Here is a 27,109-nt window from a genome sequence, read left to right as displayed (position 1 = left end):
TTTTTATGTACTGTGCATGGCTGCTTTCATGCGGTGCAGAAGCCAAGGAGAGAGACCTCAGAAGAAACCGAACCTGCCAAGCCTCAGTTTTGATCTAATTAGAAAAATGCAAATATTTATGAAAAAGACTGATAAATTATTTATATCCCAACAATGGAAATCTGTGCCACTATTAAAATGCTATTTTAGATATATATTTGGATATTTAAAGATACATAGATACCTGAAATTTAAAAAAAAATATCTACAACAGGGAAAGATTCTTAAGATATATTAAGTGAAAAAAGGAGGTGCCGGAAGAGTGGAGATTCACCTGCATGTGTTTTAATGTCTCTGTGGTTTTATATATTTTTAAAAAGTTCTTTAAGAAAACAGAAGCGACTGTTCACAATGATTGTCTTTAGTTGAGCGGCACTGGAGGCTCTGGTGGGGGAGGCAAGACTTAGACTTTACATTTTATGCCTTTCTGAATGTTTTCAAAGCATACTTTTACATGAAAATACTTTAAATAACCAAAAAGATAAAGAAATTGAAGGACTAACAGTTCTTCACAACTTTCTTCTCTTGGCATCGAGGCTGTTTTGGATCCTGTGCAGGGGAGAGGGGAGGGGATGGGTAGTCAGTTAGGGGGAGTATAAATACAGAGAGGACAGGGACAGGAAGGTAAAAGGCTGAATAACAGAGCACAAAGGCTGAAAACCTCTCTAAAGTATGGGCGTGGGATTCAGTAGGTCTGTCCAACCCGTCTGCTTATTTTTGAAATGCAGTAGAAAGGTCAGAAGCCACTGACCATTGTCGCTTTAGAGAGCCTTTCCTGTGACCTTGGGAGTTCATTTTAGTCTGTGTCTTTTAAGGAGTTGTCTCTAGTCTGATGGGTTTTTAGGATTTGGGGGGATTTCAGCTCTCTCTACCGTTGTCTTTACTTCTTATGCCAGTTGTCAGTATCTAAAATTATTTTGTTTACGTGATATAATATATTATCTCTCCTCTCATTAGCATGTTAGCTCCATGAAGGCAAAGACTTTGTTTCGTTCACTGGTGTATTCTTAGGATTTTGAACAGCCTTCTACCCAACAGTTCTAATATTTATCCACAGAAGACACTCAGTGAATATTTGCTGAATTAATCGCTGCATTAAGATAATTATGTGGACAATTGGAATTAGCTGGGGGTGGACTCCACAGGAGAGATGGTAATTGATTTCATGGTAACTCTGATTTTTCTTAGTCTGACTAAGGACATGACTGGAAAGGAAGATGTGTACCGAGGCCCAGCCATCAGGGCTCTCTGCAGAATCACTGATGTAAGTTCTCTTTGTTTACTGAGGCATCAAAAGGGACGTTGTGTTTATCTACAGGTGGCCATGTGAATTTACTGGGATTTCCCAGTCTGACTTTGTGAGTCTGCAGTATTACAGAAACATGACCACCAGAAGGGCTTTGGTGCCTCCGGGCTTTTTTTTCTTTCAGGTTGTCTTTCCCTTTTGTTTATTTAGATTAGTCTATTTCTCTCTATATTTGCCCTCATAGAATTTTGTTGTAGTCAGGGAACGTTGCTTGCAGGAAACCAAAACCCATTTGATTTTCGTTTTCGTTTTTTTGTTTTGTTTTGTTTTGTTTTGTTTTAAACTTCATTATAGGAAATAGATCTCTCAGAATTTGAGGTCAAGCTTACCACAGATGCCAGAGCAAGAAATAGGGCAGCTCTAAGGAACTCGGCAGCAAGATTGCTCGGGTATTCACGATGATGATCCCTCACTTAGCAGGCTCAGGCCTCCTCACTGAAATATTTGAGAGAACCTGGTTAGCCATCAGCCAGCCTGTGGCTTGTAACCATGTAGATCTGAGTCAGGTGTTTAACCTTGACTCCCAGGAGGTTAGAGAGTACGTTAGGCTGTCCCTTTCTCGAAACTCTGAGTAGGAAAGGGTAAAATGAAGGGCAGGCTGGGCATTGCCAAGCATATTGAATAGTATTTCAGCTTTAGTCATGCTTGGGTATATTCTATGTGGATGGTTAAATCTTCTCAGGTTTTAAAGGTTGAGTAAGAGCAAATGGTAAATCTGGATCCTAAGGGGAGTCATAGAAATGGTACAATGTTTTTTGCTGCTCAGCTGTTTGGCTGTGGTTGTGTTTGTTTTTCGTATTAAATTGGCCGCAGAAGACAACGTAATGCCAGTGCTAGCAATAAGGCTGTTTGTTTGAATTCTGATCTCAGTCTGTTTGCACATCTTCACCTGCTGCCACCTTCCCAGTGCTCAGCTTTCCTCCAGTTAAATTTAAAAAGAACTTTATTTTCAAAGGAGTTCATATTGAGGGCTAACTATAGTAGTATAGTAAACATTGACCTCTTAGGTATCTAAAAGAATCAGGGATTACATTTGATTTATAGGACTCTATGGGATCCATATAAAATACATCCCCTTCATACAGAAGTATCTTTGGAATTTCAAAACAGCTCCATTCCCATCTAGGAATTTCTTTTATAACAGCCCTGAATAAGTTGAGCCTCTCCTTACACCTTTGCTCAAACTGGGATTCTTCACTTTGAGACCGTTGATTTCATTGTGAAACAGTTCGTTTTTTTCCCCTTCCATATGCTCTTAAACATTCCTCTTTGATGATTCCACTCGGTTATCTGGGTCCTGCCCTCTGGGATAGGATTACTCTATTATACGATAATCCTTTTAATGCATTCTAGATATTTGCACAGAAACAAATAAATGACTGGTTTTTGTAAATTATTTTGAAGCAAGATAATTTTGGGTGAAAATGTTTTACTTCAATGGCTTTTTCCTTCAGGGAACAATGTTGCAGGCCATCGAGAGATACATGAAGCAGGCCATTGTGGATAAAGTCTCCGGCGTTTCCAGCTCCGCACTGGTGTCGTCTTTAGTAAGTGAGCAAGTGGCTGCGGGGGTCTTATGGGCGCCACAGTTTCTGCCGCAAAAACAAAGTGTCACTGCGATTCTCTCCCAAATGAAACAGTCACAAAATGTAGGTACATCACTCTTACTTTATCCCGGAGTGTTTTATCAGAGGAGCATGAAAACGGGCATTTAAAAACATGAGATTTTCCCTCGTGGTGCAATGCTGTACAGGTCTCTGTGAAAAGTCCTTGCTGTCTCAGCAGCCAGTCAACTTATAGTTTATTTTTTTCTGCGTCTTTTTGTTTTCTTTCTAATCAAGGTGTGAAAAAGTTCAAGGTTCAGTTGAAGTTCCTGATGAAGAAACACAATTGTGATTTTCTCAGTGATAAAATCTGCATTTTTGTATTTCAGGAAGTGTAGCTAAAACTTGATGTAAATTCCTCCTTTTTTTTTTCTTTTTGGCTTAATGAGCATCATTTTTTCAGTATGAAATCTTTATACTGTATGTTCCACGTGTTAAGAATAAATGTACATTAAATCTTAGTAAAAAAACAAAATAAAACATGAAATTTTCATGTTGAAAGGTTTTGGTAATCAGAGTTCTGTTGTATACATAATGAAGATTGGGTGGTGGACAGGGAAGACATGGGCCGATTTTTAAACACTTTTATTGATTTATTTTTTAAATCTTTGTGAACTGTACTTCCGCCTCTTGCCTCTCTATGTTCTGCTTTCCTTAGCGTGTGGGGTGTCCTTCAATCCAAAGCCGCCTGTCCCACCTCGAAATTTCTTACCAGAAAGTGGTCTTTGTTTCAGCAGTACCGTTTCTTGCTCCTTCTTATCAAAACAAAATGCATTCGTTTCAGCTTTATCACATTGCATTTGATGAAAATTGGTTGTTCCTGTGTGAATGGATTAGGTCATCTGAATCACAGAGGTTCTGGGTCTGGAATATAATTGGCCAAGTTTTACAGCAGGGGATATATCAGTACTGTTTTTTGTTTGTTTGTTTGTTTGTTTTTTCCTTTCTAGTTGAGTTTCCTGGAAGTAAAACCTAGAATGTGAACATACTTCTATTCACTAGCCCTTCCTTTGCTGTCCTTCCCCTCTCATCCGTCCTTTCACGCACCCTCTCAGCCTCCCCCGCCTTTTCTTGGAGAATGTTTCTGGTTTATTAGTTGCCTTGGGAGTGGAGACTTGAAATAGATTTCTAAAAGCTACAGAGTTGTCTCTTTCATTTGGAACTGTCTGTTAGTGATTTTCTAAGAAAACCAGGTCATGCTTGCAAAGCCCTAGTGACCATGCATTATCTCCTCTTACTCTGCTCTGTGTCTAGCACATGATGAAGATAAGCCATGATGTGGTTAAGCGCTGGGTCAACGAAGCCCAAGAAGCCGCTTCCAGCGACAACATTATGGTCCAGGTACTGCCATTAAGTCACACTGGGTCTTGAGACCAGCTTTCTTTAACCCTCCATCTTAGGGGCAATGTATTGGCTCCGCAGGTGTGTACTAGCTACAGGCTCATACGGAGTCACCTATCAGTATGTATTCTCAAGTAGGTATCCCACTGATGAGAATTAGTGTCTGAGGCCCTGCTAGTGTTTCGTAAAAGCTGTAGGAATGTTCAGGAGAGATTCTTACATTCGGTGGTAGTTGGAGATACTCATTCTGAAGGTCCTTCACATGGCATTTCTGTTCTCTTTTTGAAAAATGGGACGAATAACGTCCCAATTCTCAGCTTTTCAGAACTTGGTTATGGTAGACATTACAGAAACAGTGAAGAGTAATTTTTAGTTTGTGAAACTTAAAAACCGTCTTGTTGGGAAGATCTTTTGATATTCATTAATTCCTAATTAAAAGGAACGAGATTAAAATCTTAACTGGCAATTTTGTGTTCTTGAGAGGATACTTATTCATCCCCTTTCTGTGTTACAGCTTCTCATGTTAGCATATTTAGTTATGAGGAAATAGAGTAGTAATTTTTCCCTCAAGAAACATTCTCACTCTGTTAACTGATCATTGTGTTTTTACACAAAGTGGCACGATAATTACACCCCGTAAGCCTGCTTAGGAGCTTACTCCTTTAACTACTCACATGGCCACAGATGATTTAAAGCCACTAACAGAGAGACCTGTGACACTGGTAAAGCCTGCGACCCGAGAGCCCTTGTACTAAGGATGTGTGGGGCCAGGGCCATGCTGAAACCCCAGAGCCGTTTTCAGATTGTGTGCACCTCTTTAATACTCCTCGTCCAGTCTGAATCTGTGATTTCTGGGGGTGGAACTCTTATCCTCTCAGTCTGCCTGTGTTTGATTCAGGATGAAGAAGATATTCTATTTGTATACCTTTGACTTGGGTATCTTTTTACTAAAAATCTAGTGCCATATGATTTTATTTGCCTGAGAGTTTGTCCTCTTCCTCCTCAGCTTTCTGTATGTTACACCCTTTTTCTTGTTCTTTAGTACCATGCATTGGGAGTCCTATATCACCTTAAAAAGAACGATCGCCTTGCTGTCTCTAAGATGTTGAATAAATTTACTAAATCCGGTCTCAGATCACAGTTTGCGTACTGCATGCTGATCCGAATTGCCAGTCGCTTACTAAAAGAAAACGAAGAGGGGTAAGTGTCTTCACCTAAACCTAAGCAATTTTCTGTTTGCTGGTTAACCTACTTCCGAGTTTATTTCCTTTATGAATATTTTTTTTTTTTTGGGTAGCACTGATTTTACAGATGGATTTGGTGTTTTCCAAATTAAGAAAATTAATGGGATTCTTGGGGCGCCTGGATAGCGCAGTTGTTAAGCGTCTGCCTTTGGCTCAGGGCGTGATCCCGGTGTTCCGGGATCGAGTCCCACATCGGGCTCCTCCGCTGGGAGCCTGCTTCTTCCTCTCCTACTCCCCTGCTGTGTACCCTCTCTCGCTGGCTGTCTTTCTCTCACATAAATAAAAATTAATGGGATTCTAAATAATGCAACTTTTTTTTAATGTATGCTCTGGTGTATATATTTAATAGATTATGATTGCCAATAATACAATAGGAAACTGATATTGAATGAAAAATACTTATAGATCGTAGGATGTGCAATAATGTGAATGCTGGAAGTGACATGAATCTTGTTTTATTTTTACAAAAGAATATTGAAGTGCTGCATTTAATGATTGATTTATTTAAAGGGCATGAAGGAGGAAAAGAATTCCACATTTGTAAGGCTCTTATATTTTTGAAGTAGTGTTACATTATTTGGTAGACTGTGATAATAGAAGGATGAATATTGTAATCTCTTAAGTAACCACTAAAGAAAAATATAGGAGACCTAGCATAAATGTCAACAGAGGAGATAAAACTCAATATTTAAAAAAATAGTCGGTGTTGAGCTTCCTGCTTCTGGTAATGGTGGAGTAGCTTGGTCATATAGCCCACTGCAAATACTTATATCATTGGTACAAAACTTTGCCTCCCCACAAAAGTAGGAAAACCCACCACTGTTTGAAAGTACTGGTGAGTGGTGAAAAGTAGGCAAAAACTGGAGGGAAGTTGATGTCTGAGAGGCAGAAGCTATAGTAGGTGAGATTCCTATATTTCTGGCTAGTCTCCTGAGACCCCACAGTCCCTGCACGTGGGATCACAGAAAGCCATAGTATTTACTGGGCAGAGGGGTCAGAACATAGTTTGAGACTGGAAGAGTGATGAAAACCTATGGTAGAAACCCTGGAAAGGGGGGAACCACAATTGGGGTAAGCCCCCAAATCAATTTCAAACTCTACAAAACTCTGTGGTTGAATTATACGTGCAGAGGGGAAGACTCTAGGAAACCCGACAGAAAGTAGCTATGAACCAGAAGAACTGAGTGGAGATTCAGCTGCACCTCCCAGCCGAAGAGATGAAGTTTGGAGTTTGATCCTCGCCAAGTTAGCTGCCCGCTGGAAAAACGTCAGATTCTAGAGTCTTTGCATCCGGCCATTCAGTGTTTATATACAGTAAAAAATTGATAGACGTGCAAAGAGTTTGGAAAATGTTACCAGTAGTTAAGAGAAAAAGCAGTCAGCAGACACTCTATATGACCTAGACTATTGGAATTAGCAGGCAAAAACTTGAACAGATTTATAAAAGATGCTTTCAAGAGTTTAAATGGGAAGCAGTTATAATGAATGAGCAGGGGAAATGAAAACTATAAAAAGGAACTAAAAAGAAATTCCAGAGCTTTAAATTCCTTGTCAGTCAGAATTCAACCAGAAAAGCAGAACCCATAGCAGATAAATATATAAAGAGAATTATTACAAGGCATTGGCATTTGCAGTATGGGAGCTTGCTTAGCGAGTCCAAGAGCCTTAGGGCAGGGGCAGGCTGTCGGGAGGAAGATGTCACAGGCAGGTTGAAACTCATGGGCACAGGCCGAAGCTGCTGTCCACTGTGGAATTTGTCCTCTCATGTCTTACCGTGAGCAGCAAGGTGAAACCAGGTCACACCTTCAACACTTTCCTTGGAAATTCTCTCAAGTAAAGAGACAGGTTTATTATCTACAGGTTATGCTTCCCACAAAGCTGCAGGACACAATTTCGCTAATCTCTCCACTATCCTATAACTACGATCCACTTTACAATAACTTCTTCTTCCTTCTGTGCTCTAACAGGATCCTCCAAGAGTGGATTTCCTTTCCTTCCCCCCTCCCTTCCTTTCTTCCTTCTTAATTCCAGTATAGATAGCATACAGTGCTCTGTTAGTTTCAGGTGTACAATATAGTGATTCAGGAATTCCCTACGTCACCCAGTCCTCCTCAGAACAAGTGCATTCCTTAGTCCCTATCACCTATTACCCTATCCCCCACCCACCTCCCCTCTGGTAACCCTCAGTTTGTTCCTATAGTTAAGAGTCTGTTTCTTGGTTTCTCTCTCTCTCTCTCTCTCTCTTTGTTCATTTGTTTCTTAAATTCCACATATAAGTGAAATCATATATTTTTCTCTGACTTATTTCATTTAGTATTATACTCTTGAGCTCCATCCATGTTGTTGCAATTGGCAAGATTTCATTCTTCCTTATGGCTCAATGATCTGCGTGCGCGCGCATGTGTGTGTGTGTGTGTATGTATCCTGTCTTCTTTATCCATTGATCTATTGATAAACACTTGGGCTGCTTCCATAATTTGGTTATTGTAAATACTGCAGTAAACATAGGGGTGCATGTATCCTTTTCAATTAGTATTTTTGTATTCCTTGGGTAAATACCCAGTAGTATGATTACTGGATCATGGGGTATTTTTATTTTTAACTTTTTGAGAAACCATAAACTCCATATTGTCTTCCATAGTGGCCACAGCAGTTTACATTCCCACCAACAGTGCATGAGTGTACTTTTTCCCCAAATCCTCACCAACACTTGATGTTTCTCATGTTTTTGATTTTAGCCGTTCTGACAGGTGTGAGGTGGTAGCTGTTTGTGGTTTTGGGTTGCATTTCCCTGGTGATGAGTGATGTTGAGTATCTTTTCATGTGTCTATTGACCATCAGTATGTCTTCTTTGGAGAAATGTCTGTTCATGTCTTCTGCCCGTTTTTAATTGGATTGTTTTCTGAATATTCTTTATGTATTTTGGGTACTAACCCTTAATCAGATATGTCATTTGCAAATAACTTCTCCCATTTAGTAGGTTGTCTGTTAGTTGATTGTTTCCTTTGCTGTGCAAAAGCCTTTCATTCTGATGATAATACCTATGGTTTATTTTTGCTTTTGTTTCCCTTGCTTCAGGAGACATATCTAGAAAGATGTTGTTACAGCCAAGGTCAGAGAAATTACTGCTTGTGCTCTTTAAGGTTTTTTTTAATGCTTTCAGGTCTCACATTTAGGTCTTTAATCCATTTTGAGCTTGTTTTTGTGTATGGTGAAAGAAACTGGTCCAATTTCATTCTTTTGCGTGTAGCTCTCCAGTTTTCCCAGCACCATTTGTTGAAGAGACTTTTTCCCATTGCATATTCTTGCCTCTTTTGTTGAAGATTAGTTGACCTTATATTTGTGGGTTTATTTCTGGGCTTTCTATCCTGTTCCATGAATCTATATCTGTTTTTGTGCCACTACCATACTGTAGATTGCTATAGCTTTGTGGTATAACTTGAAATCTAGAATTGTGATACCTCCAGCATTGTCTTGTTCTTTTTCAAGATTGCGTTGGCTATTTGGGGTCTTTTGTGGTTCCATACAAATTGTAGGATTATTTGTTCTAGTTCTGTAAAAAATGCTGTTGGTATTTTGATAGGGATTGCATTAAATCTGTAGATTACTTTGAGTAGAATGGACATTTTAACAATATTTGTTCTTCCAATCCATGAGCATGAGATATCTTTCCATTTGTGTAGTCTTCAATTTTTTTTTTAAAGATTTTATTTATTTATGTGACAGAGACAGCCAGCGAGAGAGGGAACACAGCAGGGGGAGTGGGAGAGAGGAGGCAGGCTCCCAGCGGAGGAGCCTGATGTGGGACTCGATGCCGGAACGCCAGGATCACGCCCTGAGCCAAACGCAGACGCTTAATGACTGCGCTACCCAGGCGCCCCTGTAGTCTTCAATTTCTTTCATACAGTGTTCTACAATTTTCAGAGTACAGGTTTTTCACCTCCTCGGTTAAGTTTATCCCTAGGTATTTTATTATTTTTGGTGCAATTGTAAAAGGGATTGCTTTAATTCCTTTCTGCTTATTATTAGTGTATAGAAATGCAATGGATATGTGTACATTGAATTTTTTCATCCTGTGACCGTACTGAATTTATCAGTTCTAGTAGCTCTTTGGTGGAGTCTTTAGGGTTTTCTATATATATAGTATATGCAAATAGTGAAAGTTTTACTTCCTTCCTAACTGGATTCCTTTTATTCCTTTTTCTCATCTGATTGCTGTGGCTAGGACTTCCAGTAGTATGTTGAATAAAAGTGGTGAGAGTGGACATCCTTGTCTTGTTTCTGATCTTAGGGGAAAAGCTCTTAGTTTTTCACCATTGAGTATGTTGTTAGCTGTGGGTTTTTCACATACGGCCTTCCTTATGTTGCTGTTTATTCCCTCTAAACCTACTTTGTTGAGGGTTTTTATCGTGAATGAATGTTGTACTTTGTCAGATGCGTTTTCTGCATCTATTGAAGTGATGCTATGGTTTTTATCCTTTTTATTATTGACGAGATGTATCACATTGATTGACTTGCAAATATTTAACCATTCTTGCATCCCAGGAATAAATCCCACTTGATTGTGGTGAAAGATTTTTTTTGATGGATTGTTGGATTTGATTTGCTAATTTTTTTTTTTAAGATTTATTCATTTATTTTAGAGAGAGAGCATGAGTGGGAGGGACAGAGGAAGAGGGAGGGAGAAACTCAAGCAGACTCCGTGCTGAGCATGAAGCACTACATGGGACTCGATCTCATGACCCTGAGATCACGACTTGAGGTGAAACCAAGAGTGGGATGTTTAACTGACTGCAGTCACCAGGTGCCCTGGTTTGCTAGTATTTTGTGAGGATTTTTCTATCTGTGTTCATCACAGATAATAGTACTTTTTTAATAGTGCCTTTCTCTGCTTTTGGTATGGGGGCAATACAGGCCTCATAGTTTTCCTGCCTCTTCTGTTTTTTGCAATAGTTTGTGAGGAATGGATATTAACTCTTTAAATGTTTGGTAGAATTCACCTGTGAAGCCATCTGGTCCTGGATTTTTGTTTGGGAGTTTTTTAATTACGGATTCAACTTCATGTTCAAATTCTTTTTCCTTTTTCTTTTTTTTTTTTTAAATAATTTATTATGTTATGTTAGTCACCATACAGTGTATCCTTAGTTTTTGATGTAGTGTTCCATGATTCATTATTTGCGTATAACACCCAGTGCACCATGCAATATCTGCCTTCCGTAATACTCATTTCTTGTTTCAGTTTTGGAAGGTTATGTTTCTAGAAACTTATCCTTTTCTTCTAGTTTGTCCTATTTGTTGGCATATAGTTTTTCATAATATTCTCTTGGCAATCCTTTGTATTTCTGTGGTGTTGGTTATTTCTCCTTCACTTACGATTTTTTTTTTTTTTTAGCCTTCTTTTTTGTTGAGTCTGGCTAAGGGTTTATCAATTTTGTTGATCTTTTCAAAGAACCAGCTCTAGTTTCATTGATCTCTTTTAGTTTCTATACCATTTAGTTCTGCTCTAATCTTTATTTCTTCCCGTCTGCTGGTTTTGGATCTTGTTGTTCTTTTTCTAGCTCTTTTAGGTGTAAGGTTAGGTTGTGTATTTGAGATTTTTCTTGGTTCTTGAGGTCGGCCTGTATTGCTATAAACTTCCCTCTTAGAAGAAACTTCTTTTTGCTGCCTTCCAGGGATTTTGGACTGTTACGTTTTCATTTTCATTTGTCTCCATGTATTTTATTTCCTCTTTGATTTTTTTTTTTTTTTTTTGGTTGACCCATTCATTGTTTAGTTATTTAACCTCCATGTATTTGTGCTCATTCCAGATTTTTTTTCTTGTGGTTGATTTCTAGTTACATAGTGTTGTGGTCAGAAAAGATGCATGGAATGACTTCGATCTTTCTGAATTTGTTGAGACTTGTTTTGTGGCCTAATGTTATCTATTCTGGAGAATGTTCCATGCGCACTTAAAAAGAATGTGCATTCTGCTGTTTTAGGATGGAGTCCAAGACCAGATTTCTGCAAGTGGTCTGTGAACCCTCACAGGCAGTGTTCTTAAAGACCAGATTTCTAATAGCAGTCTGTTTAAGGCAATTTAGGCTTTTTTCATTATGCTCCCCCAAATTCTACCAGCCTCTACCCATTGCTTGCTTCCAGAGACAATTCCACAGTTTCAGGTTTTCTTACAGTAGCACCTTACTGTCAGTTACCAAATTCTGTATTTGTTCTTCATTGTTACCATACGAATGATCACAGATGTAATGGCTGTTACAACACTCGTTTATGATCTCGTGGTTCTGTAGGTTAGACATAAGTCTCATGGGCTAAAGTCAGAATGTTAGCAGGATGCTGATGCTTACTGGAGGCTTTGGGGAAGAATTCACGTTTAATCTTTATTTAGGTTGTTGGCCAAATTCATTTCTTTGTGGTTAAAGATTGGTAAGAGTCTATTTCCTTAATGGCTGTCAGCCAGGGGTTGGTCTGTGTCATGTAAGGTAACACATTCACAGGTTCCGTGTAGGAAGGCCTGGATATCTGGGGGGCCATTCTGCCTGCCACACGGATGGTAACCGAAATGGATAATTTACTGGGTAGACTTAGCACCAGACTAGAGATGGCTAACAAGAGTGAAGGAGTTAGCGAATTTAAAGACAGCAATAGAAAGTAACCAATTTGTCAGGGCGCCTGGGTGGCTCAGTCATTAAGTGTCTGCCTTCGGCTCAGGGTGTGATCCCAGAGTCCTGATCGAGCCCCACATCCGGCTCCTCTGCTGGGAGCCTGCTTCTTCCTCTCCCACTCCCCCTGCTTGTGTTCCCTCTCTCGCTGGCTGTTTCTCTCTCTGTCAAAAAAATAAAATCTTAAAAAAAAAAAAAAGTAACCAATTTGAAAAACACAGAAAACAAAGAAGAATAAACAGCTTCAGAGAACCGTGGGATAATATCAACTGGTGTACCTCTTGATATGTAATTGGAATTCCCGAGGAAGATGTGAGAGACTGGAGCAAAAAAGCTATATGAAGAAATAATGAACAGATTTCCCAATATGCATTTATTCTAGCAGTGCAAGTTTCATTTAACAATAAAAAACCAACATATAGCATTCCTCATTTCAAGAATAAAGGAGAATAATCTCAATATCATAATGGATGCAAAAAAAGCACTTGATAAAATTCAGTGACAATTTATGATTGGAAATCTCTTTTCAAAGCAAAGAATAGAAGGGAACATCATTATTCTGATAAAGGTACCAAACAAATCTCCAGTATACTCTATACTTATTGGTAGACTATTAAGGATTTCCCCCTTGAGATTACAGATGAAACAAGGATGCCCACTAACCATATTTTTTTTAAGCAACATTTTACTGGAAGTCATACTTGATGCAATAAGTAAAAAAAAAAAAAAAAAAAAAAAAAAAAGGAAAGAGGACATAAAACCGTCTTTGCTGAGGCACCTGGGTGGCACAGCAGTTAAGTGTCTGCCTTCGGCTCAGGGCGTGATCCCGGCGTTATGGGATCGAGCCCCACATCAGGCTCCTCCGCTGGGAGCCTGCTTCTTCCTATCCCACTCCCCCTGCTTGTGTTCCCTCTCTTGCTGGCTGTCTCTGTCTCTGTCTAATAAATAAAATCTTTAAAAAAAATTGTGAAATGATGGTACCATTTGTATTGAAATCAAATCCTTAGGAATAAATCTACCCAAAATTGTGTACATCTCTACACAAAATTATAAAATGTTATCAAGTATAACCTGAATGAATGGAGGGATCTATCCTGTTATACTATAAAGAGGTCCCATCTTCTTATTTTGATCTGTGGATTCAGTGCACCCCCAAGCAGAATGTCAGTTAGCTTCTTTTAAATACCAAACAGAAATGCATGTGTTTGTGTGTCAAAAGACAAGCCAAGGATACCTCTAGTACCGCTGTTCAGGTCAAATGGAAGGAATCCAAATGTCCGACAATGTTAGTAGCAAAAAATAAATTGTGGTATATTCATATAGTCAATAGTGTACAACAACAGAAATGAACAAAGTACTGTTAAATACAACCACATGGATAAGTCTAAGTCCCACACAGATACATTCTGTATGGTTCTGTTTGAGTTAATTTCAGACTTCATAGGCACGACTAGTCTATAGCATTAACAGTTCATATTTATCTTTAGGGCAGAAGCACAGTGGAGCCTGGGAGGTGGAATGTGGGGGGTTCCTGTAGTGCTTGAAAGATTCCTTTTCCTTATCATTGTAGGTTTGTAAGAATTCGCTTAGGACTTAGTTATCTACTATTGTATAATAAATTACTGAAAAACTTAGCCAGATTAAAAGGACAAATGCTTTCCCCCACATGGTTTTGGTAGGTCAGTGGTTTGGGAGTGTTCTTAGCTGGTTCCCACTTGAGATCTTTCATGAGGTTGTAATCAAGACGTTGTTGTGGTCATCGGAAGGCTTGAGGGGTCATCGGAAGGCTGGAGAATCTGCTTCCAAGGTCACTCACTCACATGACTGGTGCCTTGGTGCAGGCTGTTGGCAGGACACCTGAGTTCCTTGCTGTGTAGACCTCTCCATAGGGCTGTTCAGTGTCCTCATAACATTGTGGAAGTCGCAGTCATTTTTATGACCTAGTCTTTGAAACCACATTTCAACATTTCTGCAATATTCTGTTGGATAAAAAAAGATCAACTCTATTCAGTGTGGCTGGGGACTAGAAAAGGGAATGAATACCAGAAACCAAGAATCACTGGGGGCATCTCCAAGTTTGGCTACTATATTAGTCTGCTACGGCCGTCATAACAAAATACCACAGACTCATGGCTTAAACAACAGAAATTCATTTGCGCACAGTTCTGGAAGCCAGAAAATCCAAGATTAGAGTGCTAGTAGGGTTGGTGTCTGGTGAGAACTTTCCTTTGGGTTGCAGAGTGCTACCTTATCACTGTACTCAGTGATCTTCCTTTGGTGTATTTGCGTGTGTACACACACACACACACACACGTAGGGGGGCAAGAGCAAGTGCTCTATCAGAGCAGGACTCTACCCTTATAACTTCATTTAACCTTCATTACCTCCTTAGAGGCGCCATCTCTAAATAGAGTCACACTGTGGGCTAGGGCTTGACTGAATTTGGGGGAGTGAAGAGGACACAGACATTTCATGTACTTTCTCTGTTTTTATGTATTCTAATACAAAGTTAATTTTTAAGTGGCTAATCCGTTCTCAGACATATAGAAAGTTAGGGTCTTTAGAGTGAACACACGCGCGTGCGCAGCATGAAATGCGAAGGAGAATGTGGTGCAAAGATAAGTGAGCACGCTCCAACGCTGAATTTTTTTTTTAACAAGGGTAAAGAGAAAATTCTGAAAATTATATGAAAACAAAGATACTTAACCTGTAGTTTTACTTCAGGCTTCTCTGTGGCATTGTATGCAAAATAGCAAGGGTTAGCGCTGTGAGAAAGTAACTGTCAACCTGGAATTCGCTGCTCTCCCAAACTATCATTCAGCAGTGAGGGTGAGAGCAAGGTATTTTTAAACATAAGGGTTTACCATAAATAGTTTATCAATCACTTTGTAAGAATTATTCATAGATTTACTCCAGCATGAACAAATACATGCTCAGAAGGCAGCAGTGGGATTTAAGAAGTAAGAATGAACAATGGATTAGTATAAGCATTAGTAATTATAAATAGATATTTTAACTTTTTAAAATTTAATAAAAAGCTCAAAGATATCTTCCAGAAGACAGCAACATGATAAATAATGGTGTAGAAGGTGGTATTAGACAGAAGTAAAAGCATGCTAAGATTTTGGTTTAGTTTTCTTTCCTTTTGGTCTTTTTTGGGAAGAAGATGTTAATTATTATCTTTTTATATTTATTTAATTAGTCTCTACCCCCAACATTGGGCTTGAACTCCTGATCCCAAGATGGAGAGTCACATGCTCTCCTGACTGAGCAGCCAGGCGCCCCGAGATGTTATTTATATTCAACCTTGTCAGAAAAATATAGGGGTTAGTAACTAAGAATATAAGTGGAATGTCAAGCTTTAAAAATGTTGAAATAAAAATGGAAGAAAGAGAACTTGACCAAAGTTTGGTGGAAAACAATGGAGTAGATAAATAGAAAACAAATCAGGCGGGATTCAGTGTAAATATATTAGTTATCTCTTGCTGGGTGACAAATTAGCACCAAACTTAGCAGCTTATCCCAGACATCATCTCACAGTTTCTGTGGTCAGGAATCTGGAAGTGGCTTAGCTTCTGGTTTTGGTCCAGGGTCCTTTGCGAAGTTGCAGTCAGGCTGTCAGCCAGAGCGGCACTCGTCTGGATCTGGAGGACCCGCTTCCAGTTTCCTTCTCGTAGTTGCTGACAGGCCTCAGTTTCTCCCTGGCTGTTGGCCGGCTTCTTCAGTTTCTTACTTTGGCAGCCTCTCCGAAGGCTGCTTGAATGTCCTCACAGCATGGCAGCGGCTCTTCCCAAAGCAAGTGAGCTGAAGGAGAGAGGCCCGGATGGAAAGCTGCAGCGCTTTATAACCCAACTGATCTCGACAGTGATCTGCCATTACCGCTCAGGTATTCCCTTGGTTCCAGAGACCAAGCCTAGTGTGTGGGAGGGACTACACGGGGATGTGGATTTCCCAAAGTGCAGATTTGGGGGGACCATCATAGAGGTTGCCGAGCAAACAAAAATATTTCTATTATAATAAATGTAAGTGGGTTTACTTACATTATTAAAGGATTACTTCGGAAAAGTGTCAGGTCAGGGGGCGTCTGGGTGGCTCAGTCGGTTAACTGTCTGACTTCAGCTCAAGTCATGATGTCTGTCCTGGGATTGAGCCCCATGTTGGGCTCCCCGCTCGGCGGGGAGTCTGCTGCTCCCTGTCCCTCCCCCTTCTCCCCCGCCATGTGCGCTCTCTCTCTCTCAAATAAATAAATAAATAAATAAATAAAATCTTTAAAAGAAGTATCAGGTCAGGTAAACTAAGAGACCTATTATATAGCTTTTTATAAAAGACGCTTCTAAACAAAGTGACAAGGAAAAGTTTAAAATGTATCAAAAATACATACTCGATATATACTAACACTATATATACGAATAGCTGTAATACAGGCCAGAATACAAGGAGTCAGGATTTAGAGCATTAAAAAATGACAAAGTGGGACTTTTGACAAAGGTAATGGTCTAAAAAACAATATCGTGGGAATGAACTTGTGTAAACAGTTGACCCTTGAACAGCACAGGTTTGAACTGCGTGGTACACCTAGACACGGATAAATATAGCACAGTACCATAAATGTGTTTTCCTTCTGATGTTCTTAGCATTTTCTTTTCTCTGATTTGCTTTGGTGTAAGAATACAATATGCAATGCATATGACATGCGAAGTATGTGTTAACTATTTATGATGTTGGTAAGACTTTCAGTTAATAGTAGCCTATTTGTAGTTAAGTTCAAGTCAAAAGTTATACATGAAGTCTTGACAGCTTAGTGGTTTGGTGCCTCTCATCCCTGCACTGCTCAAGGACGGTTAAATATTAACTGTACTTAGTAATATTGCTTCAAAATATGTACAGCAACATCTTAAATATAAGAAATTAAAGGTTTTGGAAGACTACAACCCCTCATCTCAGAAACTGACACATCACTTATAAGAGTAGAAGACTGTAGACAATCTGTATATCATTGATAATTGACCTCATTTAGAACCCTAGATCCAAGACAGAATATACAATATTCTTTAAAATTTTTAAGTTAAAAAACGTAGTATACTTATAGGGAGATGCATAAGACTTAAAGTTGTATGTACATTGTATCTGATTGCTGTGGAACACCCATAGAGTGACCATATGCCAGGTGGCAGTACGGTTCTGGTATCCTAGAAATGCTTTATGTATCCTTCTTGGTCATGCGTACCCCCAGAAGAAGTCACTATTCTGATTTTTATGGTAGTAATTTCTTTGCTTTTCTTTAGATTTTTACCCCCTGTGTATGCATCCATAAACAGTAAGGTCTACTTTTGTCTTGTTTTGAACATTACGTCAATAGAGTCATGCTATGTTTTGTATCTTGGTTTTTTTCAGTGTAAGATTCAGTAGTATTTCAGTGTAAGATTCACCCTTGTTTTTGCTGAAGCTCTAGTTCATTTTAATTGTAGATTTCCTTGATTGAAATCATCCAGGTTCATTTATATTCATTCTTCTGTTGGGCATTTGGGTTGTTTTCTGTTTTGAGCACTTACTAATGAAACAGCTACAAATAGCATTCCTGTACTTACACCATGCTACCTTATTACCATAGCTTTCTCTCTTTGTATGTAAGCATTTATTACCATAGATGTCTCCAGGAAGGGAATTGGTAGATCACTGTTAGATTATTTTTCAAAGCGATTATACCAATTTACATTCCAGCCAGCAGGCTGAGATTCCCTGAGGCCAAGATTTGATGTCAAATTTAAAAATTTTTACTAATCAGAAGGGGTGTATTAGATTTTCTTTATTGAGCTGTAACTCCCGTACCATACAATTCACCTTTTTAGCATGTATATTCACTGGTGCTTAGTATATTCACAAAGTTGTGTAACCACCACCACTAATTCCAGAATATTTTTATCATCCCAAAAAGAAACCCCCAACCCATTAACAGTCACTCCCTATTCTCCCCTCCTCTCAGCCCCTGGAAAACATTAATCTGCTTCCTGTGTATTCTGGACATTTCATATAAATGGGATCATACGATATGTGGTCTTTTGTTTCTGGTTTCTTTCACTTATAGTAATGTTTTCAGGGTTCCTCTATATCATAGAAGTATTAGTACTTTATTCCTTTTATGGCTGAACAATATTCCATTGGGTAGCTCTCACATATTTTATTTATCCATTTTTCTGTTGATGGACATTTGGGTTTCCACTTTTTAGCTGTAATGAATAATGCCACTGTGAACAGTCGTGCATAATTTTTTATGTGAGTATGTTTTCCATTCTCTTGGGTATAGACCTAGGAGTAGAATTGCTGGGTCATAATGTAACTCTGTGTTTAACTTTTTTGAGAAACTGCCAAACTGTTTTCCAAAATGGGTGCATCGTTTTACATTCTTGCCTGCAGTGCACGAAGGTTCCAATTTCTCCGCATCCTCACCAACACTCCTTATTGTCTTTTAAAGATTTACTTATTTATTTTTTAGAGAGAGAGAGAAAGCCTGCGGGGGCAGGGAGAGGGAGAGAGAGTCTCACTCAGACTGCGTGGAGCCCAGCTTAGGGACCAATGCTATGACCCTGCGATCACAAGCTGAGCTGAAACCTCCAGTCAGCGACTGCACCGCCGAGGCGCCCATCTTTTTTTGTATCTATCTCGTAGTATGTGTGATGCGGTATCTCATTGTGTGGGGTTTTTTCCCCCATTGAAAAAAAATTTTTTTTTTTTTTTTAGAGATTTTATTCATTAATTTGACAGAGAGCACAAGTGGGGAGCAGCAGGCAGAGGGAGAGGGAGAAGCTGACTCCCCACTGAACAGGGAGCCTGATGCAGGGCTCGATCCTAGGACCCTGGGATCATGACTTGAGCCAAAGGCAGATGCTTAACTGGGTGACTGAAACAACCCATTGAAAAAAACTGGTTGACTGCGCCCCTCCCATTGAAAAAATTTTATTGACAAAAAAATTGTACAAATTAGCTCTTAGTTTGATAGCCACAAATGCTGCATTTCCCTAATGACTAATAATGTTGAGTATCTTTTCATGTGCTTATTGGGCATTTGTAGATCTTTTAAGATTTTATTTATTTATTTGAGAGAGAAAGTGTGCGTGTGAGAGAGAGCAGAAGCAGGGGAGAGGGGCAGAGGGAGAGGGAGCCTGACATGGGGCTTGATCCCAGGACCCTGGAATCATGACCTGAGCCGAAGGCAGACGCTTAACAGACTGAGCCACTCAGATGTCCCCGTTTGTAGATCTTCTTTGGAGAAAGGTCTGTTCAGATCCTTTGCTCATTTAAAAAACTGGGTTATTTGTCTTTTATTGAGTTGTAATTGTTGTAACATTCACTTTGGATACTAGACCTTTATTAGGTACTTAATTTGCAAACATTTCCTCCCATTCTGTGGGTTGTGTTTTTAGTTTCCCGGTTGTGTCCTTTGAAGTACAGAAGTTTTAAATTTTGATGGAAGTCCAGATTATCTAGGTTTTGTTTGGGTTTTGTTTTGTTTTGTTTTTGGTTGTTTGTGCGTATGGTTTATACTAAGGAAACCATGGTCTAATCCAGGGTCACTAAGATTTACACCTATGCTTTCTTCCAAGAGTTTTATAATTTTCTCTCTTACATTTGGGTCTTTGATTCATTTTGAAGTATTTTGTGTATAGTGTGAGATAGGGGTCCCATTTCATTCTTTTGCATGTGGAGATCGGGTTGAAATAGGAGTTTGCAGTTGTCTCAGCACTATTTGGTGAAAGATTATTTTTCCGTTGCCTTGTCTCCGCATCCTTGTCAAGTCATTGTGGTTTTAATTTGTAATTCCCTAATTACTAATGAGTTTGGGAACCTTTTCTACGTTTATTAACCATTTTAATATCTTTTCTATTGAAATACCCAGTTTTTAATTGGGTTATCTGCCTTACTCTTACTGATTTCGAGGAGTTCTTTTTTGGTTGTGTATATTGCAAATAGTTTTTCCCACTCAAGTTTGTTCTCTTTCTTGGTGTCTTGACGAACAGAACTTCTTTAATGTAGTCAAATTTATCAATCTTTGATTTTTGGAATAATGTTTTTGGTGTCTTGCTCAAGACATCTTCTAGTCCAAGTTCTCAAATACATCTTCTGTGCTATTTTTTTTTTAATAAACATTATAGTTTTAACTTTTGTGTTTTAGGTCTATAATCTACTTGGAATTGTTTTTTGGATATGGTATGAGGTAGTGATTTAATTTCTTTTTCTCCTCCTTATGGATATCAACTAGTCCTATTGCCGTTTGTTGAAATATGTGTTCATACCCACTGCTCTGCAGTGTCAGCTTTGTCATAAACCAGGTATCCCTGTACTCACTGCTCTATTTCTGGGCTCCTGGGCTCCAGGAGCTGCATTTCTGTTTCTGCACCAACACCACATTCTTTATCATCATAGCTTTATAATAATGTAGATATATGGCCGAACAAATCCTCCCCTGTTCTGCCAGAGTGTTTCCCAGCTCTTGTTTCGCATCCTTATTTTTCTGTGCATACCTGTGTAATTTTGTTAGGAATTGTTTAGCCTTGCCCTCAGTCAAATTTGCCTCTTCCTGGGATACTCCCACTAAGACCATTAATAACAAGAGAGGAGTTCTAATATGGGCAATGATATCCTCCAGGTTTTACATTCATTGGGATTTTAGGACTCTTTCTCACAGGTAGGTAGTGAGACCAGCCATCCCAATGACTGGTCATAATGACAAAATAGGTCTTTGACTTCCTTCCTTTTGATTTAGTTCCAGAAAGCCACAGTAGAAACCTGACTTGATGCCCACCTCGCTGTAACAGTTCTTACACAAATAAGCACAGATGTCCGAGAAAAACTCACACATAGCCTACTGGAGTAGCATTCATTGGAGAGGAACCCATGGAGACTGAAACCGTGTCCGATGCACTGGGTGCCCCATTGTTCATTCATTCTAGTTCAGTGTATGGAGGTCTATCAGGGCAGTTCTTACACCCTGAGACAGATTATGACCCTTGGGCTTTGTGGCTTTTAAACTGCTTTAAGTACAGAAGCAGCAACCACTCACTCCTGTGATCAGGGTGGGATGCAGAAGTAACTTGGTATGATAGACATGGCATCTGATGCCACAGGGGAAAAAATTATAAGAGACAACCACGAACAATTATATGACACCAAATAGAACCTATTTTGACAGCATAGTTTTTTAGGGGAAGCAGCCCTTCCCTGGCATAATCAGGGTCTGGGATCCAAATCTTGCAGCTCTATGATGTGGCATGTTAGTAGCAGGAATCTTCCTCTCTCATGGTTGGGGAAGTACCAGCCCCTCGCTTGGCATTATGGGATGGAGCTCCAGTCCAGGTTTTGTGGTTGAACCAGAATTGATTGCCGTACACATTGGGCTGAGTCCAGTTGTCATGGAGGTTCATAGGAACTTCTTTTTTGGGTGGGCCAACAGATCAGTTTTGGATGAAATGACACCCCTCACTTGTTAATTCTCAGAATTTCTCTGGCAATTCTTTTTTATTTTGTATGTATATTAACATAGATGGCATTTAAAAAGCTTACCATTTTTCACTATAAACTTCCCTCTGGTACTGCTTTTATTGCATGTTTTTGTTTGTCTCATGGTATTTTCTAATTTTCCTTCTTTAACTGCTTTAAGTACTTCTTTGACCCATTAGTTGTTCAAGAGTGTGTTCTTTACTTTCTGCATATTTGTGAATGTTCCAGTTTTCCTTTCGTTACTGACGTCTAGTTTCATTCCATTGTGGTTAGAAGAGATACTTGGTATGATTTGAATCTTCTTAAATTTGTTAAGACTTGTTTTGTGACCTAACATGTAATCTATCCTGGAGAATATTCTGTGTGCATTTGGGAAGAATGTGTATCCTGCTGCTATTGGGTGGAATGTTCTGTATACGTCTGTTAAGTCCATTTGGTCTATAATGTTATTTCAGTCCACTGATTTTCTATCTGGATGTTGTATCCATTACTGAAAATAGGGTCTTGAAGTGTTTTACTGTTATTGTATTGCTGTCTGTTTTCCCTTCAGATATGTCAGTGTTTGCTTTATATATTTAGGTTTTTGAAAATTGTTTTGAGTATTCTAGGTCCTTCGCATTTCTATATAAATTTTAGGATCTGCTTTGAATTTCTACAACAAAAGCCTGCCAGCATTTCGATAGGGATTACACTGAATAGAACAATAGATCTACTTTGAATGAATCAATTTGGGAGAATTGCCATCTTGCTATTGAGTCTTCCAGTCCATGAACAGAGACTGTTTCTGTATTTAGATTTCTCAACAGTGTTTTATAGTTTTCATTGTCAGTCTTGCATTCTTGTATTAAATGTATTTCTAAGTATTCTTTCTGATGTTATTATGAATAAAATTATTTAAAATTCTTTTATTAATTTCATTTTCGATTATATTGTTGCCAAGATGTAGAAATACAGTTGATTTTTGCAGGTTGACTTTGTATCCTGTAACCTTGCTATGGTCATTTATTAGTTCTCTCTGTGTGTGTGTGTGTGTGTGTGTGTGTGTGTGTGTGTGTGTGTGTATGTGTATGTGTATGTGTATGTGTGTGTGTGAGAGAGAGAGAGAGATTCCCTGGGATTTTCTACGTTCAGGATCATGTCATCTGTGAACAAAGACAGTTTTATTTCTTCCTTTCCAAACCGATGTCTTTCTTTTTTTGCCTAACTTTACTGTCTTGAACTATCATTAAAATGTTGAGTAGAAGTGGTGATGAAACTAGACATCGTCGCCTTGTCCCTAATCATAAAGGGAAAGCATTAAGCATGATGTGCATTTTTTGAAAGTGCCTTTTATTAGGCTGAGGACATTTCCTTTAGTCTCTAGTTTTTTGAAAATATTTATCATGAATGGGTGTTAGATTTTGTCAGTTGCTTTTTTGCATCTATTAAGATAATTGTGGTTTCTGTCCTTTATATTATTAATTTTGTATATAACATGCCTCGATTTTCTGATGTTAAACCAATTTTGCATTCCTGGGATAAATGCTACTTGGTTATTGTGAATTGTTGTGAATATTGATTATTCTTTTATATATTGCTGGATGCAGTTTGCTAATTTTTGTTAAGGAGTTTTGTGTCTATTTTAGGGATAGTGGACTATAGTTTTCTTGTGAAAATTTGTCAGGCTTTGTTCTGAGTAGTGCTGGCATCACAGTATTAGTTGGGAAGTAGTGTACCCTCCTCGTTTATTTCCTGGAAGAGTTTCTGAAGAATTGGTATTATTTAAATATTTGATAGAATTAACCAATGAAGCCATCGGGACCTGTGCTTTTCTTTGAGGGAAGATTTTAAATAACTCATAAGCTTGTTTAGATTATGTATTTCTTCATGAGTCAGTTTTTGTAATTTGGTATTTCTTAGGTATTTCATCCCTAGAAATGACATATAGTTGTTGATAATATTCCCTTATAATCATTTAAATTTCTTTAGGGTCAGGGATGCTGTTCCTTTCTTCATTCCAGATTTTAATAATTTCTGTACCCTCCCCCTTTTTTATTAGTTTAGCCAAGGATTTGTCAATTTTGTTGATCTTTCAGAGAACTTTGGGTTTCATTGATTTTCTTTTTTTATTATTTTTCTGCATTCTAGTCTATTGATCTCTGCTCTGATCTTATTTCCTTTCTTTTGCTTGCTGTAGGCTTGATTCACTCTTCCTTTTCTAATTTCTTAATTGTAGAAGTGTAGGTTATTGATTTGGGACTTTTCTTTCCTGGTATCTGTGTTTAAAGCTATGCATTTCCTTCCTACATTGCTTTAGTACATCTCATAAATTTTGACGTGTCTTTGTTTTCATTCAGTTTAAAATAGTTTCCCATTTTCCATTTGATTTATTCTTTTTTTTAAATATTTTATTTATTTATTTGAGAGAGAGAGTGAGAGCAGGAGAGGAGGGGGGGGTCAGAGGGAGAAGCGGACTCCCTGATGAGCAGGGAGCCTGATGCGGGACTCGATCCTGGGACTCTAGGATCATGACCTGAGCTGAAGACAGATACTTAAGCGACTGAGCCACCCAGGTGCCCCTATTTGATTTATTCTTTTTTTTTTTTTAAAGATTTTATTTATTTATTTATTTGACAGAAAGACAGCCAGCAAGAGAGGGAACACAAGAAGGGGGAGTGGGAGAGGAAGAAGCAGGCTCCTAGCGGAGGAGCCTGATGTGGGGCTCAATCCCAGAACGCCGGGATCATGCCCTGAGCCGAAGGCAGATGCTTAATGACTGTGCCACCCAGGTGCCCCGTGTCACCCAGGCGCCCCTAATTTATTCTTGATAAACGGGTCACTTAGAGAAAGTTGTTTAATTTCCAAATATTTGGGTTTTTTTTTTTAATTTTCTCTTGTTTTGTAATTTAATTCAGTTGTGGTTGGGAAACATGTTTTGATTTCTGCCCTTTTAAATGTATTGACATTTGTTTCATGACTGGCACTTAATATATCCTTAAGAACTGCCCATATGCATTTGAAAAGAATGTATTTTACAGTCATTGGGTTGAACATTCTAGGTTAAATTCAGTGATCATGTTCAAGTCTTCTATATCCTTGATGATTTTCTGTCTGGTTCTACTGATTATTGGGTAGGTATGGACATTTCCAGCTATTATGGTTACATGATCTATTTCTACTTTCATTTTGTGAGGTTTTGCTATTTTGAGGCTTTGTTATTAAGTGTGTATGTGTTTATCATTGTTATATCATCCGATGTATTAACTTTTTTCTCATTATGAAATGTCTCTTTTTGTCTCGTATAATATTTTTGTCTTAAATTCTACTTGTCTGGTGTTAATATAGCCAGTCCTGATCTCTAATGGTTACTGTTTGCATGGCCTATCTTTTCCCATCTTTTTACTTTAACCCTGTTTGTATTTTTGAATCTGATGTGTGTCTCTTGTAGACAGCATATAATTGGATCTTACTTTTTTATTCTGTCTGGCAATCTCTGTTTTTTGGTTGGGGTAATTAGACTATTTGCATTTCAGCACTTTGACTATGGCGTTCTACTGCCCTATCTCTTCCGTTGTTCAGGTGGAAAGCTGGCCATTGATCGTACTGATGCTCCCCTGTAAGACATGATGTTAGTTTTTACCTTGCTGCTGTCAAATCTTCTGTCTTATGCTTTCGGCGGATTGGCTAGGTTGTGTCTCTGTGTGGATCTTTTTCTGTTTATCCTGTGTGGGATTTTTTTGAGCTACTCAAGTGCATGGATTAATAGTTTCATCAAATTTGGGCAATTTTTTTCATTATTTCTTCATATATTCCTTTGCCCCTTTGTCTCTTTTCCTTCTGGGAGTCCTGTTATGCAAATGTTCATACCCTTGGTCATATTCCATAGGTCTCCAAGGCTCTGTTCTTTTTTTTCATTCTTTTTTCTTTGTTTTTCTCAGCTGGATTATCTCAGTTTACCTACCTTCAGGTTTACTGATTTTTTTTTTCTACTGCCAGTGCAGATCAGCTGCTGGATTGCAGATTTGAATTTTTCATTCATTATTGCACTTTACAAATCCAGACTTTTTAGTTGGTTTCTTTAAAAACAATAAACACAATAAATAAGTACCAAATAAACACCAAAACTCATTTCTCTTTATTGCTGTTCTCTCTTTGGTGAGGTATGATCGTCATGTCTTTAATTCTGTTTAATTCTTTAGACATGGTTTCCTTTATTTCTTTGAACATGTTTAGATTCATTGACAAAGGCTTTGCCTGGTAAATCCAATACCAAATCTAATACCTGGGCTTCCCCAAGAATAATTGCTGTGGACTGCATACTTTACTCTTTCTTTACACGTGTCATAACTTTTTTTTTTTAAGATTTTATTTATTTATTTGACAGAGATAGAGACAGCCAGCGAGAGGGAGCACAAGCAGGGGGAGTGGGAGAGGAAGAAGCAGGCTTATAGCGGAGGAGCCTGATGTGGGGCTCGATCCCACAACGCCGGGATCACACCCTGAGCCGAAGGCAGATGCTTAACCGCTGTGCCACCCAGGCGCCCCCACGTGTCATAACTTTTTGTCAAAAACTGGGTGTTATAAGTATTGTAGCAAGTCTAGTAATCACATTTCCCTCTTCCTCATCCTTAGAAGTTGTTATTGTTGCTGCTTGTTGTTGTTGCTTGTTTAGCGACTTTCCTGGGCGAATTCTGCAGTCTTACTCTCTGTCATGTGGAGTCACTGAAGCCTCTGCTTGATTAGCTCAGTCATCAGCTGATGATTTGACAGATTTTCTTAAACGATCTAAGCCATTAGGTCTCCCAGCTCTTCTTCTAATGGGCACTTTGTGTGGGACAAAGGCATGTGCGGGACATGCCTTCCATGCTCTGGCAGTTTACAGCTCTGCCTTACCCTTCACTTCCTACATACACAGAACCTCGGAGTCAAGCATGGGTGAGAGCTTAGGGCTTGTCTTGTCTTTCCTGGGTATTTGCATGGCCTTCTACATGTGCATGGCCTTCTGGACCCCCAGGAATATGTCAAAAATTGCCAGAATCTCCTATGGCAATCTTGTTTCTCAGATTTTCCTTTTAAGTTTTTTGGCCAGCCTATTGTTTGCCCAGGGGGGAAATCACTGCCCCTAGAGACTACAGTGATAAACAGTTGCCACTGATTTTTTTGGGACAAACTTGCTGAGGATAGGGCTTTCCTCACTCTTTGAGCTCTGAGTCAGATGAAATTAAGATTAGCTCCATGAATGGGGCTTTTCTAGGAAGCACCAGTCACATCAAGTAGTGACAGTTCCCTGGGGACAGGGCTTTTGAGGGAGCGCCAAACCCATCTGCGTCCTCCAGTGGCTGCTAGGCTGCTGGCTTTCGTAGCTACTGCAGTTCTGAGGCTGCTGATTTCCAAGGCTACCATAAAACCGGGAAGAGGGAATAGAAATAGAGCAAGTGAAAACAC

General features: G+C 38.9%; 1 protein-coding gene across 1 annotated transcript in view; it reads left to right on the top strand.

Annotated features, from left to right (window-relative positions):
- The window catches only part of COPG2 (COPI coat complex subunit gamma 2), a 112,651-nt gene that overhangs the window by 25,168 nt on the left and 60,374 nt on the right, over nucleotides 1-27,109 (top strand). Inside the window, exons 6-9 of the mRNA XM_002913442.4 lie at nucleotides 1,228-1,303; nucleotides 2,800-2,892; nucleotides 4,204-4,290; nucleotides 5,333-5,490. Of these exons, the coding sequence (XP_002913488.1) occupies nucleotides 1,228-1,303; nucleotides 2,800-2,892; nucleotides 4,204-4,290; nucleotides 5,333-5,490 (414 nt within the window). The remainder of the gene's footprint in view (nucleotides 1-1,227; nucleotides 1,304-2,799; nucleotides 2,893-4,203; nucleotides 4,291-5,332; nucleotides 5,491-27,109) is intronic.

The sequence above is a fragment of the Ailuropoda melanoleuca genome, chromosome 1 (genome assembly GCF_002007445.2).
Source record: "Ailuropoda melanoleuca isolate Jingjing chromosome 1, ASM200744v2, whole genome shotgun sequence".
NCBI classification, from domain to species: domain Eukaryota; kingdom Metazoa; phylum Chordata; class Mammalia; order Carnivora; family Ursidae; genus Ailuropoda; species Ailuropoda melanoleuca.
Note: the sequence above shows the minus strand (reverse complement) of the source record. Positions and strands in the feature narration are given on the sequence as shown.